The sequence below is a fragment of the Carcharhinus amblyrhynchos genome, chromosome 6, assembly GCF_965287045.1.
Source record: "Carcharhinus amblyrhynchos chromosome 6, sCarAmb.v2.hapA, whole genome shotgun sequence".
Classification (NCBI taxonomy): domain Eukaryota; kingdom Metazoa; phylum Chordata; class Chondrichthyes; order Carcharhiniformes; family Carcharhinidae; genus Carcharhinus; species Carcharhinus amblyrhynchos.
This window is the reverse complement of record NC_137329.1, coordinates 109,683,650-109,705,087: the sequence shown is the minus strand read 5'-3', so window position 1 is coordinate 109,705,087 and position 21,438 is coordinate 109,683,650. Positions and strand designations below refer to the sequence as shown.

General features: G+C 42.6%; 1 protein-coding gene across 4 annotated transcripts in view; it reads right to left on the bottom strand.

Moving 5' to 3' along the window:
- Window positions 1-21,438, bottom strand: part of lrriq1 (leucine-rich repeats and IQ motif containing 1) — a 154,467-nt gene that overhangs the window by 111,545 nt on the left and 21,484 nt on the right. For all 4 annotated transcript variants that reach the window (XM_080191179.1, XM_080191181.1, XM_080191180.1 and 1 more), the window contains 3 exons: window positions 12,501-12,653; window positions 3,777-3,927; window positions 2,637-2,830 (listed from right to left, as the gene is read on the bottom strand). In XM_080191179.1, the coding sequence (XP_080047305.1) occupies window positions 2,637-2,830; window positions 3,777-3,927; window positions 12,501-12,653 (498 nt within the window). The remainder of the gene's footprint in view (window positions 1-2,636; window positions 2,831-3,776; window positions 3,928-12,500; window positions 12,654-21,438) is intronic.

Here is a 21,438-nt window from a genome sequence, read left to right as displayed (position 1 = left end):
TCCATTCAATGCCTTAGTTCATATCTCATCATAAATATGGTGCTCCGAGGGTACACAAAGTGTCAACTTGATTCTCTGGAGGGGAGCAACAACTTTCTGACTTAGTGCTGCCACTGAGTTAAGGTTGGCATTTTATAATTATATAAAAACAGTAAAGCATATTTTTCATTGAAAAGTAGTTCTTCTGACCTTCCACATTATCAATGTTTGGTTACAACACAAATAAGCCATAATTTACTGCATGAGGGCAGCTAATGGTATGTCTGCCCTTACACACGTAAGTTTTTATAATGATTACACGTCAAGTTGCTAAAGTGGGAGCTGATTGCAGTGAGACCTGAGTGAACTGTGCATCCTCTTAACCAGACTGAAAGATTGTAAAATTAACAGTGCACGGACTGAAAAGGAAAAGCAAATTAGAATAGGTGAATGCAATGTTGAATTAGGTACAAAAAGAAATATAAAGAAACAAAAATAAAGATTGGATTAGAGAGAGGGGACAAAAAGAAAAAGCAAAACAATTAAAATAATTTTAAATGTAATTTTTTAAATCAACGATTAAAATGTGAAAAAATGGGAGTTCACATCTATAATTGTTAATTTTCAATGCCAGAGAGGTTGTAACACCAATCATGTAATCAAAGGGGTATTTTAATAGGAATGGGCATGACTTAGCTTTTAAATTAGTTCAGTTCCTATTTACTGTTCAAATACAGCAAAATGCCATTTTGGGGAATGTGAAACAACTTATCTAGGTTCGAAATGTTTGGATTTCTATGATTAAGAACAGATTTAGCCTTGACTGAAGCTGGTTTGGCATTTGTACAAAAATAATGATGGATGTCAATAGGCCGGAACTCTACCGCCTCATCCACCCAGGTGAGGGTCTGACATCAGAAATCGCCATTGACATCGAGCAGGAATTTCCGGTCTCACCAAGCGAGCTATAAAATCCCACTCATAGTAATATTGACAGCAAATTATTGGTCAATATAGGATCTGGACAGAAATACAACTTATTTCAAAGATTTTATGACAATCAGTTTAATTATTTCCCAACAACTTTGAAAAATCCATACCATGATATTTAATCCTGCACTGTAGATGAACATTACATGAAAATATGAAGAATCCTGATAGTTAGAACAAAGAACCGTAGGAATTAGGAACAGGAATAGGCAAATTCAGCCGTTCGAGCCTGCTCTGCCATTCAACAGATTAAGTGCTAATCTCTCCATGGTCTCAAATCCAACTCCCCACCTGTTCCCTAAATCCCCTTATCTCTTTTTTATTGGAGCCATATCTATCTCCTTCTTGAAACCATTCAATGATTCAGAATCCACCATGCTATGGGGCAGCGAGTTCCACAAATTCACCACCCTCTGCGAGAAGTAGTTCCTCCTCATCTCAATTTTAAATCTACTGCCTCGCAGCCTTACACCTGTGACCTCTTGTTCAAGACTGCCCCATTAGGGGAAACATTTGGTCTACAAAACCCTTTTATCAATCCCTTTTAAAAAATGTTATATCTCAATCAGATCCCCTCTCATCCTTCTAAACTCCAGTGATTATAAGTCAAACATGGCTAATCTCTCCTCATACATCAAACCCTTTCATCTCCAGAATCAATCTGGTGAACCTTCTCTGAACTGCCTCCAATGCCACCACATCCTTCCTCAAATAAGGAGACCAAAACTGGACACAATACTACAGATGTGGTCTCACCAACACTACAACAGTTACAACAGTTCTCCACTTTTATACCCGAGTCCCTTTGCAATAAATGCCAACATCCCATTTGCCTTTTTTATTACATGCTGCCCCTGCAAACCAACTTCCTGCAATTCATGATTTTTGAATCTACATTCCATTTTGGTAATAATTTGCCTTTCCATTTTTTCTGCCAAAATGGATAACCTCACACTTATCCACATTAAACTCCACCTGTCAAATTTTGGTCCATTCTCCTAGCCTACCTATAACCATCTGTAAAACTTAATATCCTCTTCACTGCTTGCTTTCTCACCTATTTTAGTATCAACCTCAAATTTTGCTACGTTACACTCTATCCCTGGTATAGATGTCAGAGGTAGGTTCTTTACTCAGAGTAGTAAGGGCGTGGAATGCCCTGCCTGCAACAGTAGTGGACTTGCCAACATTAGAGGCACTTAAATGGTCACTGGATAAACATATGGATGATATCGGAATAGTATAGGTTAGATGGGCTTTAGATTGTTTTTACAAGTCGGCGCAACATCGAGGGCCGAAGGGCCTGTACTGTGCTGTAATGTTCTATGTTCTATATTTATGTTTCTATTACAAATCTCAAGTTAGGACTGAATGAAACCATTCAATTAAATGTTAAAATGTCTGTTATGAAATAAATGCCCTGGAGAGATTTCAAGACAGTAATCTCATTTTAGGGCTCAGATGTTAGTAATATATTATTTAAGCTTTCCCTTTGCAACATCCAAATCTTTTGATCGCATTACTTGTGGTCATTGCTGGCTATCCATCATTTATTCTCCATACATCACCCAATTCTGAAACATAAACAGCACAGAGCTGCCAGTTGTGACTTCACCTTACTTCAGAACAGATTTCTCTTTCTTTATTTAACCATTACAGTACTTTACCTCAGAAAGGTTGTTGTTTTGTAACTTCAGACTTTGAAGAAGTCCACAATTGTCAATGCCTTCAACACTGTCAAGATAGTTAAAGGAGCAATCAAGGTACAGAAGAGTAGGAGTTGCACTTAAACCTTTGGTGCTTATCAACTGATTATGATCCACAGCAAGCCTCTGAAGTTTCTTAAGAGATTCCAGACCACCTAGAAAACAGTGAATAAAGGAAAAGAAATAAATCAACGCAGCAAATAGACGTAACTGAAACAGCAAAAATCTGAGGGCTGTCAAACATTTCAATTCACATTTAATGGTTGATTTTGACCAGTGCTTGCTTTTGCCATTGGTACATAATAGGAATAGCTTTTGCCCCAGGAAAGTAGTAATGGAATTCAATTTCAGCAATATAACTATGCCCCTCACAACCAAACTCAGCATTCCTAGGGAGTAGAATAACATTTATATCTTGACCTACCTAATTTCTATCTGAGTAATTGTTGCAAAAACAATATATTCAAAGCAAAGACTGAATAAAGTACTGGGTAGGGAGACAGCGATGAAGAGAATTTTGATCAACAAATCTATAAAGTGCACAGTAAAGTTCACACCACCTTCTCAAATGCACAATCCAAAGATGTGCGGGTTAAGTGGATTGGTCATGCTAAAATTGCCCCTTAGTGTCGGGGGGATTAGCTAGGGTAAATGCATGGGGTTACGGGGATAGGGCCTGAGTGGGATTGTGGTCAGTGGCGACTCAATGGGTTGAATGACTTTCTTCTGCACTGTAGGATTCAACGATTCTACAGGCACTGAAAATCTCACCATTCTCACATAGTATATTTTGTGTATGTAGGCTTGAGTTTTGCACTCAGTACTCACATACATTGATGGCCTTCTCATATACAATGTTGGCGCAGAGAATAAAATTAGAGTTTTGTACATTTTTGAGAAGGAAGGAAAACATGTGCAACTGGCTTTTGAACCTCATATTGACAATGGATCAGAGCTCCAAATTAGGTTTCAAAGTAATATAACAATGTGTTGAGGTTTCATTTGCACTACACAGCTTCCTTCATTAACAGTGAGGCTTTCAAATTCAAATGCGAACACACTGCAAGTAAAAGAGAGGAATAACAGCCATAAGTTGCCCACCTATCCGAGTGATGTTATTATGTGATAATTCAAGGACATGTAGGTTGCTGCAGTCCTCCAGACCGTGCATGGAAGTGATCTGATTATGATTAAGCAGAAGAATGCATAGATTTTCTAACTCTAGGTAGTGGATATTCTTGATGTTATTTCCCTAAGTGATGAAAAAAGATAATTAGATATTATTAGATACTGTATTTTTAGCAGAATAGATGACAATTGTCATTGTAACTTGAAGCAACAGAAGATTTTAATTGGTCAAATATACAGTCCTTTTCTATCTGAACATCAGAACTGGCACTTCAGTGGCTGTTCTAGAATGAGTGATCCTTGTTTATATGCTTCTTGGATGAACCAATAATCGATGTTTCTGCTCTCTGGCGGTGTTTGTGGAATATAGTGAAACCTGTATGTTCTGGACACCTCAGAGTTCAGCACGGGCTGTCACATTTTGGCTGGTGTCATTATTTTCAAAATGGAAATCATTTGGAGTGGCACGGTGGCAGAATGATTAGCACTGCTGTCTCACAGTGCCAGGGACCCGGGTTCAATCTGGCCCTGGGTCACTGTCTGTGTGGGGTTTGTACATTCTCCCCATTTCTGTGTGAGTTTCCTCCGGGTGCTCCAGGTCCTTTCCACAGCCCAAAAATGTGCAGGTTAGGTAGATTGGCCAAGCTAAATTGCCCCTTAGTGTCAGGGGGATTAGCAGGGTAAATATATGGGATTATGGGAATAGGGCCTGGATGGGATTGTGTCTGGTGCAGACTTGATGGGCTGAATGGCCTTCTTCTGCACTGTAGGGATTCTATCATTTTATGATATGTACTATAAAATTCTTCCCTATAATCTTGAAGAATTATCAGAAATTAAGGCTAGCAACTAATCAACCAATGCTTAAAATCACCAGCATCTAGCTGCATTCACTTAACAGTTTTACAGTCTAAATGCATGTTTCACTTCATCGCTCTCATTGGAAAAAAGTGCAAGCTCATTAACAGGCCTGAAGGTTTCTCCATTCGGTGAGTGCAGCTCCAACAACGCTCAAGAAGCTTGACAGCATCCAAGACAAAGCGACCCTGCTTGACTGGCACCCCATCCACAAATATTCACTCCCTTGACCACTGACACAGCGTATAACCATTTACAAGATTCACTGCAGGAACTCACCAGCCTCCTGAGACAGAACCTTCCACACCCTTGACCCCTGCCATCTCAAAGGAGAAGGGCAGCAGACAGGTGGGAACACTACCATACCATACCAATTCTCCACCAACCCAACTCGGAAATATATCACCGTTCCTTCACTGTTGCTTGATCAAAATTATGGAACACCCTCCCCAACCACACTGTGGGTGTATTTACACCACATAGACTGCAGCGATTCAAGGTGGAAGCTCACCACCACCTACCTCCCCAAGGGTTTCTAGGGATGCACTATAAATGCTGGTCTAGCCTGCGATACCCACATCCCTTGAGTGATCAAAAAAGGTCACAGGAAACAACAATTTGTATTTATTTGGCAACTTCAGCAAAGGAAAATAGGCCACTTCACAAAGCCGACTAGCAAATAAAATGGCAGACATATGGAAAGGTTGTGAGTGGCAAATATTTTACATCTAAATTACATCATGAGATTTTGGTACAGGGTGTCTAGAAAATAAAGCTAAAACTGTCTTGTGTGCATTAATCTCTCCTAACTATATAAGCCATGCAGGTGTCATGTCAATACTCAGACCTCTGCAGATCAGTCTGACCCAGAAGCTGAAGTCATAATAATCGCACTGATGAACACCTTCCCTCTGATTTCCCTAGCTCCACCCTTTTTGTGTGAGGCTCCTGGGTTTCACTCAATGTCTTCCAATTACAGTAGGGCTAAGGAAAAGACCTGTTGATAAAGCTTCTGTGAAGTACCTTGGCACAGTTTACTATATCAAATATGCTGTATCTGTGATTAGAATTTGTGATCAGAATTAGAATATAAATATTAATTGAGGTAGAAGATATAACGGAGAAATAGCGGCTCAATTGCTTACAGAGGATAAGGTATTTTAAGAAGATATCTTGCAAGGCACAATGTGTCATCTAACAAGGAGATAGTTTACAACTTATTAGTTCTTTCCCAATATTTAAGGGACTACCTTGGGAAAGGTTACCAAGCCGGAAACCATGTTTAACATAAGCTATCCCTTTAAGCTGAAGTGTACATATTTTTATTTGTTCACAGGATGTAGATGTTTCCGTCTAGGCCAGCATTTATTGCCCAACCTTAATTTCTCTTCAGAAGGTGCTGGTTAGCTCCCTAATTGACCTGTGCAGTGCATGTGGTGTAGGTACACCCACAATGCTATTCGGACAAGGGGTCCAGGATTTTGGTCCAGCAACAGGGAACGAACAGCAATATATTTCCAAGTTAGGACGGGTGCATGGCTTGGAGCGAAATTTTCAAGTGGTGATGCTCCCATGCATTGGCTGCCCTTCTCCATTTGATGGTAAAAGTCTTAGAAGTCTTAGAAGATGTTGTCAAAGCAGCCTTGGTGTGGTTATTTTTTATCCATTCAAGGGATGGGGCTTCGCTGGCTAACCATCTTTATTCGCCCTTGAGTAGGTGATTGTGAGTTGCTATCTTGAACTTCTGCAGTCCATGTGGCAGAGAGATCCATAGTGCTATTAGTGAGGGAGTTCTAGAATTGTAACTCAGTGGCAGTGAAGGAATGGCAATATATTTCCAAGTCAGGATGGTAAGTGGCTTGGAGGGGAACATCCAGGTAGTGCTTTCCCTCTATATCTGCTGCTCCTGTCCTTCTACATGCTATTGGTCATAGATTCGGAAGGTACTGTCTAAGGGCCCTTGGTTAGTTGCTACAGCTCATTGATATTACATACTGCTGCTATTGTGTATCGGTGGTGGAGGAAATCAATGTTTGAAGTGATAGAGGGTTACCAATCAAGCTGGTTTCTTTGTGCTGGATGTTGTTTAGGTTATTGCATGTCACTGGAGTTGCACTTATCTAGGCAAGTGGAGAATATTCTATCACTGTCCTTCACACTGCCTTGTAGATGGTGAACAGGCACTGGGAGTCAGGAGGTGATTTAGTTGCTGCAGCATTCCCAGCCTTTGACCTGTTCTTGCAGCTCCAGCTGGCCCAATTCATTTTCTGGTCAATGGTAACCACTGGGATGTTGATAGTGGGGGATTCAGAGTTGATATTTTCATAAGACATCAATATGGTCATTGTCTGGCACTTGTGCGACACAGATGTTATTTGCCACTTTATTGTACAAGTTTTGCTGCATATGAACATGATCTGCCTCAGTATTTGAGTGGTGAATAGAGCTGAAAATTGTATAATCATCTGTGAACATCCCCACTTGCTATGTTATGATGGATGGAAAATCACTGATGAAACTATTGAAGATGGTTGGGTCAAGGACACTACCCTGAGGAACTCCTGCAGTCATGTCCCGGGATTTAAATTGTTGACCTCCAACAACCACAAGCCATGTTCCTTTATGATGTGGGGATGCCATGTTGGACTAGAGTGGACAAGATGAGAGGTCACACAACACCAGGTTATAGCCCAACAGATTATTTGAAATCACAAGTTTTTGGAGCGTTCCTCCTTCGTCACTTCCCCCGACGAAGAAGCAGCACTCCGATAGCTTGTGATTTCAAATAAATCTGTTAGATTATAACCTTGTGTCATGTGGACTTCTCATGTTCCTTTATAAGAACATAAGAAATAGGAGCAGGAGTAGGTCATCCAGCCCTTCGAGCCTGCCCCGCCATTCAATAAGATCATGGCTGATCTGTCGTGCTCAGTTCCACATTCCCGTCCTCTTCCCATAACCCTTAATCCCCTCTCTTATCAAAAACCCATCAACCCGCGTCTTAAAAATATTTAGCGAGGCAGCCTCCACCACCTCAACGGGCAGAGAATTCCAGAGATTCACCACCCTTTGAGTGAAGAAGTTCCTCCTCAACTCCATTCTAAACCGCCCACCCTTTATCTTGAGGCTGTGCCCCCTAGTCCTACTGTCCTTTCTGAGCGGGAAGAGCCTCTCCACCTCTATCCTATCCATCCCATTCATCATCTTACACGTCTCAATGAGATCTCCCCTTATTCTTCTAAACTCTAACGAGTACAAGCCTAGTCTGTTCAGCCCCTCCTCATAGCTCAACCCCCTCAACTCCGGAATCAGCCTAGTAAACCTCCTCTGTACTCCCTCCAAGGCCAAAATATCCTTGCGTAAGTGCGGCGACCAAAACTGCACACAGTACTCCAGCTGCGGCCTCACCAATGCCCTATACAGCCGCAACAAGACCTCCCTACTTTTATATTCAATCCCCCTCGCTATGAAGGCCAGCATCCCATTCGCCTTCCTGACCACCTGCTGCACCTGCAGGCTGGGTTTTTGCGACTCAAGGACCCCGAGGTCCCTCTGCACCGTTGCCTGCTGCAGTTTTTCGCCCCGTAAGTAATAGTCCTTTCTACCATTATTCCTACCAAAGTGGACCACCTCTCACTTGCCAACATTAAATTCCATTTGCCATTTCCTGGCCCATTTGCCCAGCCTATCTAGATAGAACATAGAACATAGAACATTACAGCGCAGAACAGGCCCTTCGGCCCACGATGTTGCGCCGACCAGTTTTTTTAAAAAAAAACACTGACCCACTAATCTAAACCAATCCCTTTTCGTCCATAAACCTATCCACAGATCTCTTAAACGCCCCCAAACTAGGCGCATTTACAACCGCAGCAGGCAGGGCATTCCAATCCCTCACCACCCTCTGGGTAAAGAACTTACCCCTGACATCCGTCCTATAACTACCCCCCCTTAATTTAAAGCCATGCCCCCTCGTGCTAGCTTTCTCCATCCGAGGAAAAAGGCTATCACTATCCACCCTATCTAAACCTCTAATCATCTTATATGTTTCAATAAGATCCCCTCTTAGCCTCCTTCTTTCCAGCGAAAAAAAACCCCAAATCCCTCAGTCTCTCCTCATAGGACCTCCCCTCCATACCAGGCAACATCCTGGTAAACCTCCTCTGCACCCTCTCCAAAGCCTCCACGTCCTTCCTGTAATGTGGGGACCAGAACTGCACACAGTACTCCAAGTGCGGCCGCACCAGAGTTGTGTACAGTTGCAACATGACGCTGCGACTCCTAAATTCAATCCCCCTACCAATAAACGCCAAGACACCGTATGCCTTCTTAACAACCTAGATCCTTCTGCAGACTCTCCACACCCTCCGCGCAATTTGCCGTTCCACCAATCTTGGTGTCATCAGCAAATTTCGACACCATACACTCGGTTCCCTCCTCCAGATCATCTATATAAATGGTAAATAGCTGAGGCCCCAGCACCGACCCCTGGGGCACTCCACTAGTCACCAACCGCCAATCCGAATAGCACCCATTAACCCCCACTCTCTGTCTCCTATTTGACAACCAATCCTCTATCCACGCTAACACCCTACCCCCAACTCCATGCCCCCTTACCTTCTGCAATAACCTCTTGTGAGGTACCTTGTCAAACGCCTTCTGAAAATCAAGAAAGACCACATCCACCGGCTCTCCTCTATCCACCGCCCTAGACACATCCTCATAGAACTCCAATAATGGACAGTTTTCCAACTGATTCCCACTGACATCAGTTTTTCTAGGGCTCCTTCATACCACACTCAGTCAAAGGTGGCCTGATGTCAAGAGCAGTCACTTTCACCCCACCTCTGGAGTTCAGCTCTTTTGTCCATGTTCAGTCTAAGGCTGTAATCAGGTTAGGAGGTAAGTGACACTGGCAGAATGCAGACTGAATGCCAGTGAACAGGTTATTGTTGAGTAAATGCTGTTTGATAATACTGTGACCCCCCCCCCTCAAGAAGGGGGCTAATTGCAACTTTGGATGGGTCTTACTTTTTGTGTTTCCCTGGTTTGCCCTTCTGCATTCTACATTGAATCATGGTTGATCCCCTAGCTTGATGGCAATGGTAGAGTTTGGGATATGCTGGGCCATGAGATTACAAATTGTGGTTGAATACAATTCTGTTCCTGCTGATGGCATGTGATGTTTCTTGGACTCCCAGTTTTGAGTTGCTAGATCTGTCCGAAATTTATCCCATTCAGCATGATGGCACAGTCACACACTGTGAAGGTCAATGTGAAGGTGGGACTTTGTCTCCACAAGGACTAAGTGATGGTCACTTCTACTGATACTGTCATGGACAGATGCACTTGCAACAGGTAGATTGATGAGGACAAAGGCAAGTAAGTGTTTCCCCCATTAGCTTCCTCACCACATGCCGCAGATGCAATCTAGCAGTTATGACCTTTAGCATTCAGCCAGCTCGGTCAGTAGTGGTGTTAGTGAACCACTTTTGGTCATTGACATTGAATTTCCTAATGTGGAGACGCAGGCGTTGGACTGGGGTAAACACAGTAAGAAGTCTCACAACACCACGTTAAAGTCCAACAGGTTTATTTGGTAGCAAACGCCACTAGCTTTCGGGGCTCTGTCCCTTTGTCAGGTGAGTGGGGAGTTCTGATCACAAACAGGGCATATGAAGGCACATACTCAGTTTACAGATTACTGATTAGAATGTGAGTCTTTACAGCTAATCAAGTCTTAAAGGTGCAGACAATGTGAGTGGAGATAGCATTAAGCATAGATTAAAGAGATATGTATTGTCTCCAGACAGGACAGTAAGGAATTGATTGCATTTTTGGACACACGCATCTCCATTAAAGACGGTCACCTCAGTGCCTCACTGTACCGCAAGCCCATGGATAACCTCACGATGCTCCACTTCTCCAGCTTCCACTCTAAACACGTTAAAGAAGCCATCCCCTACAGACAAGCCCTCCGTATACACAAGATCTGCTCAGATGAGCAGGATCACAACAGACACCTCCAGACGCTGAAAGATGCCATCCTAAGAACAGGATATGGCGCTCGACTCATCGATCGACAGTTCCGACGCGACACAGCGAAAAACTGCACCGACCTCCTCAGGAGACAAACACGGGACACGGTGGACAGAGTACCCTTTGTCATCCAGTACTACCCCATTGCAGAGAAGCTAAGACATCTTCCCTGGGGTCTTCAACATGTCATTGATGAAGATGAAACATCTCGCCAAGGCCATTCCCACACTCCCACTTCTTGCTTTCAAACAACCGCACAACCTCAAACAAACCATTATCCGCAGCAAACTACCCAGCCTTCAGGAAAACAGTGACCACAAAACCACACAGCCCTGCCATAGCAACCTCTGCAAGACATGCCATCATTGCTGTGGATAATGGTCTGTTTGTGGTTGTTTGAAGGCAAGAAGTGGGAGTGTGGGGATGGCCTTGACACAGATGCCATCATCTCACATGAGAACATCATACACCAGTACACTCTTGCAACTCGGCCAACATTACCTGATACGCTGCAGAAAAGGATGTCCCAAGGCATGGTACACTGGGGAAACCATGCAGACACTACGACAACAGATGAATGAACACTGCTCAACAATCACTAGGCAAGACTGTTCTCTTCCTGTTGGCGAACACTTCAGCGGTCATGGGCATTCGGCCTCTGATCTTTGGGCAAACGTTCTCCAAGGCAACCTTCACGACACATGACAGCGCAGAGACACTGAGCAGAGACTGATAGCCAAGTTCCGCACACATAAGGACAGTCTCAACCGGGATCTTGGGTTCATGTCACACTATTTGTAACCCCTATGACTTGCCTGGACTTGCAACATCTCACTTACTGTCCGGTCTGGAGATAATACACATCTCTTTAACCTATGCTTAATGCTATCTCCACTCACATTGCACCTTTAAGACTTGATTAGCTGTAAAGACTCACATTCTAATCAGTATTCTGTAAACTGAGTGTGTGCCTTCATATGCCCTGTTTGTGATCAGAACTCCCCACTCACCTGACGAAGGGGCAAAGCCCCAAAAGCTAATGGTGTTTGCTACCAAATAAACCTGTTGGACTTTAAGCTGGTGATGTGAGACTTCTTATTGAATTTCCTAACCAGAATACTATCTGTACCCATACAGCCCTCAATGCTTCTTTCAACATGAAGGAGTATGGAATAATCAGCTGAGGATGTGGGGGTGGGGGGAAATGAGGAGGGGTGCTGGTAGGTGGTAATCAGCAGGCGGATTCTTGCCCAAGTTTGACCTGATGCTATGGCTCTTCAAGATTCAGTGTTGAGGACTCCCAGGACAACACCTTCCTGATTTTATACCACAATGGGAATGTTTTCTAAATAGGCACATCTTGGGATGAATTACAGGCTAATTTCAGAGGGATGCTTGTCCAAATTAAGGAAAGCTGAAGTAAGAGTTCATTTCCTCCCAAGGCTCCTTCAAAGAAAGATCTACAGGCCTCCTGATGCATGTGCTCAGCGGTTGCTTGTAAATTCCCAGAAATCATGGAAGAAATCATGTTATCAATGTCAGCTGAGATCAACAAGAAATAAAAGACCTCTGTCATTTTTTAAGAAAAATATTGCTCATTTGTGATTTATTTTTCTTTTATCGATATGATATTTAAGCCAGTCAGTTGAAACTTATGTTCTTATGAAAACGTGATCCATGGATGTACATGTGTAACATATGTACTCGATAGTAGATTTTAAGAAAAGTGTGGGCAATTTTTGCAAGGACAATGCACATACAGATAATATTGATTAACAGTATTTCAAAAGTTTTTTTTACCTGCATATCAATGTACTTTAAACTTTTGCAATTATTGACACCCTCCAATGTCTCTAGTCCACAGTTTCGAAGCGTAAGTGACTTAAGTCTCGGACATTGTGAAAATGTGCATAGGCTGAAACCAGGCAAATCTTGAAGAGTGACCGTTGTAACCTATATTCAATAAAGGATTTTTAGTATACAGAGCAACATCTTTGACAAAATAGCATTTCTCTATCCCACAGATGAGAGAATGGATTTCTCAGTCAGCTTGCCGCTTGATTTGAGGGCATGTCAGGGGTCATGATGGGATGGGGCCTGTCTGGGTTAGGTAGGGGGAGTCATCGGGAGGGCCCCAATGTTGGTGACCCATGTTGAGGACAGTTTGGGGGAACATGCTGCGATGATGGAGAGTGTCCAATCTCCACGCGGGGAGTGGGGAGGGCCTGCAGGGAGGAGGAGGGGGTTACTCAATGGACCCTGAGAACAGGGTGCTCTTGTGAAATGCTGATCAAGGAAGATTCCGCTCTTAGTTTTTTGGGAGGGAAAATTCCAACCCGAGTTCCAACTTCTCAATAAATTAGTGCAATTAATCATCAAATTAAATTCAAAGCCAATGGTTTCAGGGACAGAATCAGTCAAATAATAAAATTGTCAATTTTATAGTGAATGGCCATGCATGGCTCTCAAAACAGGATTGAACCAACAAACTTTCTGAACGCCTCTAAGATCCAAATCATAGCACAGCCAGCTTTTACCATGAAGGTTAAGTGCCTTGTCATTTGTGCTGATGCATTGATATCCAATATTTAAAGGACGATTTAAATGCAGATTCCCCATCAATTCTTCTTCACTATTATGAAAATACAGTTTACATACTGATTTAAACTATGAGAAGCTGCACAGTATATAATATCTGGTGCATCACACTTGGACCAGTGTTTGTTGATTAAAATAATGGTGGATTCAATAGGCAAGACATTATTGTATAAACTGTCCATTTGTGTTGACAGAGGTGCCCATGGATTTGCCCAAATGCATGCACGTGGCATTAACAGGGTAATCTTCCACTCATCCCATTCCAAACATGCAATTTCCCCACTACCCCAATCAGCCGAAAGTGTGGCCAAGCCCCCTCCCCTCATTAACTTAAATCAGATATCAACACTTGATTGAACTGCACTGTGCAAGATGGATGCATGAATTCCTCCATCTCTCGGACTGTTTCCACCAATCCACATTTCAGAAGAAATTCAATCTTATTGGAGACAGATTCAGCAATCTCCACCATCTACTGAAAAAGTGGTCCATCTACTTCCATTTCCACCACATTTGTTTGGAAGCCAAAATCAACATTTCCCAGAAGTCACAACTGTTTTCACCTATACATTTCATACCTCTGCCTGCCTTCCACTCCCCACACAGGGAAGGTAAATTCAGTTTTTCGCCCACACTGAGAACAAACTTATCCAATTAGAAACAAATGAGGTTTTCCCACCTTCAGTCACTGAGCACAAACTTAACCTTCCACTTTCCCACACAAAAGCAAATCTCTCCTGTCATACTAAATTGCCCTGTAGTGTCAGGGGGAAAGCAGGGTAAATAAGTGGGGGTTACGGGCATAGGGGCTAGGTAGGATTGTGATTGATGCAGATTCAATAGGCTAAATACTTCTTTCTGCACTGTGGGATTCTATAATTCATACAGACCTATCATCTCCAATCTTTCTCAGCTTCTGTGCAGGTTTAATTTTATTTAAAACTGAAGTTTATGAACATCTCAGACAGAAGATCGTAGTGGCCATTTAAGTTCAGTTTCTCTAAACATCAACCATGACTTCTATCAGCCATGGACTTGACCAGTTCTTTAAAGCCAATCCAGTGGCATTTTGCAGCACCTCTCCTGACATGGCTGGTGCTTTTGTTCAACTCTACAATAACTTAAGACAAGGAACTTAATTTGTGCTTTTTTTATAAAAAAGTTTATTTCTGCTCATATGCAATTGTTAGCATTTTCTATTTGATTAAACGGATAAAGTTTTTTTAAAAAATCAAGCAAGCACCTCAAGACTGTCCCCAGACCACTCATGAGGAGACAGAGGAAGCATCTGTGGAAGAACAGTCACCTGCACCATCCACTAGCGCAGATAAACGCACCTTCAGGAATCCTATCAGGGACACAATCCAGTGATCACCTCCACAGAAGTCATTCGGAGGACTGGGGACAAGGTTGAGTCTTTAGACTAAGAGACTTACTGGAGATCAAAGACAGTCAGAGGAACATCAGGCAGTTATCAGAGGCAATATACAGGGACAAAGGATGCTGCAATCTATCCATCTTCTGTCTAATGTTGTGGCTCCAGCAGAATTTTCCATACAAAGGGTGGAGGACCCTCTCGGAAACCCAGGTCCAGCAGTGTCTGCTGGATTTACACTCAGATCTTCACACCATCGCTCCAGACATACATTCCAGCTGTGGCTAGGCGAGAAGGAGACAGGACATCTCGACCTCCTTCCAGGTACTCCTCCACTTCAATGAGTCAGGGAGGGGCCCATGGGTACCCAAAAATAAGTTTTGAATGCCCAATAGTGATATGGTTGTTCATTCGTTATATGTAATCTGCAGTATTGCAAATATATTTTACATTTTTCTCACTCCAAGTCTGAGGCACTGAATGGCTAGTTGATATGATGCAAGGTCCCACATTCATTCCAGAATACAAAGTGAGCCTCGCAATCTCCACACACATACATTTGTCCCTCAATCAATTTCATTACAGTGAAAAAGGCACTCTTTATTTGAAAATAGAATAATACACATGGATCCCTTGCATCACAGGCTAACATTACCAGACTTGGTGGCATGGTAGTCACTATCCGTGTGGAGTCTGCACATTCTCCCCATTGTCTGCATGTTCCCCCTCCGGGTGCTCCGGTTCCTTCCCACACTCCAAAGATGTGGGGTTTAGATGGTTTGGCCATGTTAAATTGGCCCTTAGTGGCAGGGGACCAGTAGCGTAAATATGTGGGATTACGGGAATAGGGCCTAGATGGAACTGTTGTCATTGGCTCGATAGGCCAAAGGGCCTTCCTCTGCACTGTTTCTGTGACCCCATGAGAATGGTTCATCAAGATTAATAATTAGCCTGATGCTGTTGCACTAAAGTCAGTAGTTTGTGGACGTTATAAGTACCTGTTGTGCCCACATTAGAGATTTTTCATCCAAGTGCACTTTGTAATAGCATTTATTTTATGACTGAGAATTTTCGGACAAGTAACGTTCATTGTTGAGCTTCAAACACTTTTATGCCTCCCTGCAGCCTTTTTCCATCTCCACATTTAAGGCTGAATATTATTCTCTTATTAGTTTCCACACATCATATACATTGACACTGTACGACGGAAGTCAGTTCCACTCAGTGAATTTGAAATATCTGCTTGAGTGGAATGTGTGTGTGATGTCAGAGGTGTGTGATGATCCTGTCGACTTACTTGTGGGGATCTTTCTTTGCTCCTGAATTGCTGTCTGGTGGTATTACTCATAACCCTTCTGTGAAGTCACAGAACACATATTTATAGACAGGGATTGGTCTTGGTGAGATGGGCAATGTCAAGCACGATAATGGTATGAAAATGATGCACCGGCACATATCCTGAGCACTCAGATATATGAAGGGAATAAGTTATTACTGACTGCTGTGTCAAAACCAACTGGGCCATGTTTCTCCCAAAATCTAAGATCATGCGGGATGTAGACCAGACAGGCTTCCAACAAATGTAGAGTAATGAATATGTGGCGATAATCAAACAATGGTCCTGCTAAATCATTCTGAGAAGACATCTTCAGATCATGCTGTTGAGTAACAGATCACTGCATCCTGATGTCCGATGGCATCTTGGAGCTCAGTATCAAAACACAGCCTCGGCATTAATCATGCAGAGAGCTGGCAATTGGAGAGGTGAGGCTATCTGGATATAGCTCCCTCTTGAGATGGCGAAGTACTAACCATTAACAAATATTTTGCATCTTACAGCCATTTTGCTAAGCTGCTGTCACACTGGTATGAGTGAATCCACGTGTGCAATAGCATTTAATGGCTATTGATGTGTTACCACCACAATTGAGAGGACTGCCCAATGTGTAATTGCTTAAGAAAGTGTGCAGGTGAAGTGTTTATCACATTCCACAGCAGCCACATGGTTCCTACACTACCATGCCTTCCCTTTAGGGTTGGAGGTAACTTCTGCTTCCACAGTGATTGTGAGATTGAGGACCTTTCATGATAATGTTGAAGATGACAATGAAGGAGCGGGAGTGCAGAGGAGGTTCACCAGGATGCAGCCTGGGATGGGACATTTAAGTTACAAAGTGAAGTTGAGTAGGCGCGGTTTGTTTTTGTCGGAGCAAGGAAGATTGAGGGGCAACCTGATCGAGGCGTACAAGATCACGAACAGAGTGCATAAGGAGGGTCAATCATGAGGGGGCATAAGTTCAAGGTGACGGGCAGAAGGTTTGGGAGGAATGAGAGGAAAAACTTTGTTACCACCCTCTGGCTAAAAATCTGGAATGCGCTACCTGGGAAAATGGTAGAGGCAGGTTACCTCAAAGCCTTTAAAAAGTACCCGGATGAGCACTTGGCACATCATAACATTCGGGGCATTAGAAAGGCAAATGCAATGTTAGCATTCATGTCAAGAGGGCTAGAATACAATAGCAGGGATGTACTTCTGAGGCTGTATAAGGCTCTGGTCAGACTCCATTTGGAGTATTGTGAGCAGTTTTGGGCCCCATATCTAAGGAAAGATGTGTTGGCCTTGGAAAGGGTCCAGAGGAGGTTCACAAGAGTGATCCTGGGAATGAAGAGCTTGTCGCATGAGGAACAGTTGAGGACTCTGGGTCTGTACTTTTTGGAGTTTAGAAGGATGAGGGGGATCTTATTGAAACTTACAGGATGCTGCAAAGCCTGGATTGAATGGATGTGGGAAGGATGTTTCCACTGGTGGGAAAAACCAGAACCAGAGGGGAAAACCTCAGGCCTAAGGGACAATCTTTTAAAACAGAGATGAGAAGGAATTTCTTCAACCAGAGAGCAGTGAATCTCTGGAACTCATTGCCACAGAAAGCTGTGGAGGCCAGGTCATTGAGTGTCTTCAAGACAGAGATAGATAGGTTCTTGATTAATAAGGGGATCAGGGGTTATGGGGAAAAGTCAGGAGAATGGGGATGAGAAAAATATCAGCCATGATTGAATGATGGAGCAGACTTGATGGGCCAATTGGATTAATTCTGCTTCTATGTCTTATGGTCTTACGGCTTTGGGCTGAGTGCTGGCAGATGGAATTAGGTGGGAGTTCAGGTATTTCTAATGTGGACTTGATGAAGGGCCTCTTCTGTATTGTATGATTCCATGCAAGAGTTGTTATCCTGAATTGAAGCATGAAGAGAACATTTGCTTTCACCTTATTCCTTTTGACACCTAGTAGTTATGAAGGTGTCATGGGCACATTTAATTCTTTGTGCCCATGTTACAATGCCAGCTGATGTTACTAGTGGAAATCCGGTCCCAGGAGGGAACCATGCCTCAATGTACCATAACTTTAATTTTTCATCTAGAGGCATGGATGACAGAGTCACAGGACTGCCAATTAATTTATAATAAAAAAAAAGCATTTGATAAACATGAAAAGATTGAATATAATACAATGCTCCTTCACCCTACCTATGTCCTCGCAGATACACACAACTTTTAATGACAAGTTACAAAATATATCTTATGCTATATGTTCTCAGTAAGTAAACAGTTCATATAAAACACACCAATTGTGGTCAGAGACACTCTGAAACCAAGTAACCAAGTGGCAGACATCACTCAATTTAACTTCTGTGGACTTCTCATAAAATCCCCCAGATACTTGTCATGCTGTGAATCAACCGGTCTCACTGGAATTCTGACCTCCACACGGGTGTTTCCAAACTGAAAGAACACACTGAAATTTTTTCCCACGATGCTTTCTCTCAAATGTATTCACCAAGGTTCCACTTCCAGGATTTCAATCTCCCATTTCAATATTCCTTTACCCTGAGTTGCCAGGCACATTCAAGCTTCCACAGAATCTCTCAAGTGCCCAGCCATGCCAATCGAACACCACTGCTTCATAGCTTACTACAGCATCACCAACCTTAGGATTACTTCAAATGTCTGGCTTCTCGCTAGTCAACTTTACCAATTCTGCACATTTCAGCTCTGCCTTTAACTGGAACATCTCTCTGCTCCTATCTTTAAATTCAATGAAAAGTCATTTGTTTAGATTCCGGTCTGTTGTCTCTTTTGACTTCAGTCTGTTAAGGCCCAGACGAGAAACTCCAAGGTATGTTGTGCCTAAACCTCAACTTTTGCATTTGATTTTGGCATTAGGTTGAGCATAAGGGATTTCACCCCAGGTATGATTCAAGTGATCCATTAGGAAGCTTTTATCAAAACAAACTTTAATTAAAAACAAAGTTAGAATATAACAAAAAGAATTAGCATAACTTTTACCAATTAAAAAGCTTAGAGATGGCAAAGTGTGATCCTTAACAATTAGCTATCTCTGTTGTTCCAATTTAAGGCAATGCCTCATCGACATACACCCTGTTTCAGAATTAGTTAGCACAAAAACAAGGATGCTCACTTGATGCTGGATTTTCAGCTTTTTAGCACTGCTGGACAAATAGCCATGCAACAATTTTCAAAGAAGCTTATATCCCCAAAACAGCAAAACCTCAGAAGCAAACCCATCCTCCAGCAGTTCCCAGTCTTCAGATCCCAGAGACAGAGAAGGATATCCCTCTCTCTCTCTGCAGCTTCCATGGCAGCAACAATTAGAGAAAGGTCCACTCTCACATTCACCAAAAAGAGACTGATCTCCTGACAGATTCCAGTCTCCAATTTCAGGGATGGGAAAAGAGAGACACTGCCCTCTCTCTCGTGACTCAAAAATAAGCATCTAAACTTGAATATTTTCTGAAAGCCCAGTTTCCCTGTCACACAACCATACCTGTCAATCAACCCAATCAAGCCCCACTATGCAAAATCCCTGGGGAAACCACAAAAATGGCATTAGTTCAGATTAAAACCAACATTCTAGCCATTAGAAGCCATGATGCTATTGCAGCAACAAGACAGGATACCAAACAGCATAGCTCTGAGTGCATATAATTGCTACAACAGATCCTGCACAGGAGCATGGCTCAAATACATTTCTTACAAAAGAACATAAGACTAGGAGCGGTAGTAGGCCATTTGGACACTCAGGCCTGCTCCGCATTCAATTAGATCATGGCTGACCTTTTTGTGAACTCAGTTCCATTTGCCCATCCGCTCACTGTGTCCTTAATTCCTTTACTGTTCAAATATCTGTCTATCCTTGCCTTGAAAACATTCAACAAGGTCACCTCAACTGCTTCATTGGGCAGGGAATTCCACAGATTCATAATCCTTTGGGTGAAGAAGTTTCCCTTCAACTCAGTCCTAAATCCACTCCCTCTTATTTTGAGGTTATGTCCTCTAGCTCTGGTTTCACCTGCCTGCTTCTATCTTATTTCTTCCCTTCATAATTTTTTATGTTTCTATAGATCCCTCCTCAATCTTCTAAATTCAAATGAGTATAGTCCCAGTCTACTTAATGTGTCCTTATAAGTCAACTCTCTCAACACTGGAATCAACATAGTGAATCTCCTCTGCACCCTTTCCAGTGCTACTGTAGATACAAACATGGCTCCCGGCAGAGTTCAGCAGGAAACTAGACTTCCACTTAAACCCACCAAGTTATGAGAACAAAATTCTGAACTAATTCCTCACCAGCAGGAGACTGGCTTTATCTGTTGTGCCAAATTTAGTGCCCCCACATGCCATGATTCACCCTCCCCTCCCCATTGACGGGAGAGGGAAATTCTCTCCTCAGATATAGGAAATCCTCTAGATTTCATCAAACACTATCCACAAAACTGATCAAAATTTTCTGCACAGTTGTGTTGCCTTTTCCCACATTTTAACATTTCTATTGTCACATTCAATGATGGGTTTATTTCAGCAGTGATAGGATGGTAACCTAAGGGAATGGGGGTCGAAATTTCCAGAGCCAAGTGCGAACATTCTCAATCGCCCTAGGCTTTTTCACTGATTAAGAAGGATAAGCTCCAGAATAACATTCTTTAAATGTTTACCACTTAAGGACAACTACAACTGGGATAACTCGCACACAGGCATCCATGTTTTTACTGCGCAAAGTTAGTTGTAGACTTTTTGTTGGCAATAAACGAAATGCAGAATAAGGCAATTCTATCCATATGGTTCATATAAACTTTTGAAATGAACAATTCTAGTGTTAAGTTTTAAATTGGTGCAAAATTACCCATAATGGGGAGATGACAAATGCCTGAAGGTTTGCATTTAAATCTCATGATAGTACTGTAGCACTGATTTGGATTACTTAGTTCAGAGTTCCATTTACTGAACCAGATGTTTCGCCGTACAAAATCAAAGCTTTCCCAGTGGCTTTGTACATTGAACAGCTCAGCCATTAAGACAAAAATGGCTCCAGCTTGATTCCCAGTCTGCACTGAGTTAGCTGATTTCAGCCAGATGATGATAGAGGCACTATATTGGCCTCCGGACCTGTGGTTTCAAGAGGAGAAAGTCAGCCAGGGTTTTGACTTCTGATCGCAATTGGGGAATACCTGCTGAAAGTTCACACGTGGATATATGATTGAAAGGGAATCAGGATCACTTATGAGACTTTCCATCATTAAGTAGCCTCGCCCAGCAATAGTGGTCACTCAGATGAAATACCAGGTTTCAACTCTCACCGCATAACCAACAAGCGGCGAATGCCTTCAAGAGATGATACGAGAAGAAACAGCCAGAAGATGCATAATTTGTCCTCAATCTAGTGAAATTTGATCACGATCCTCTATTACA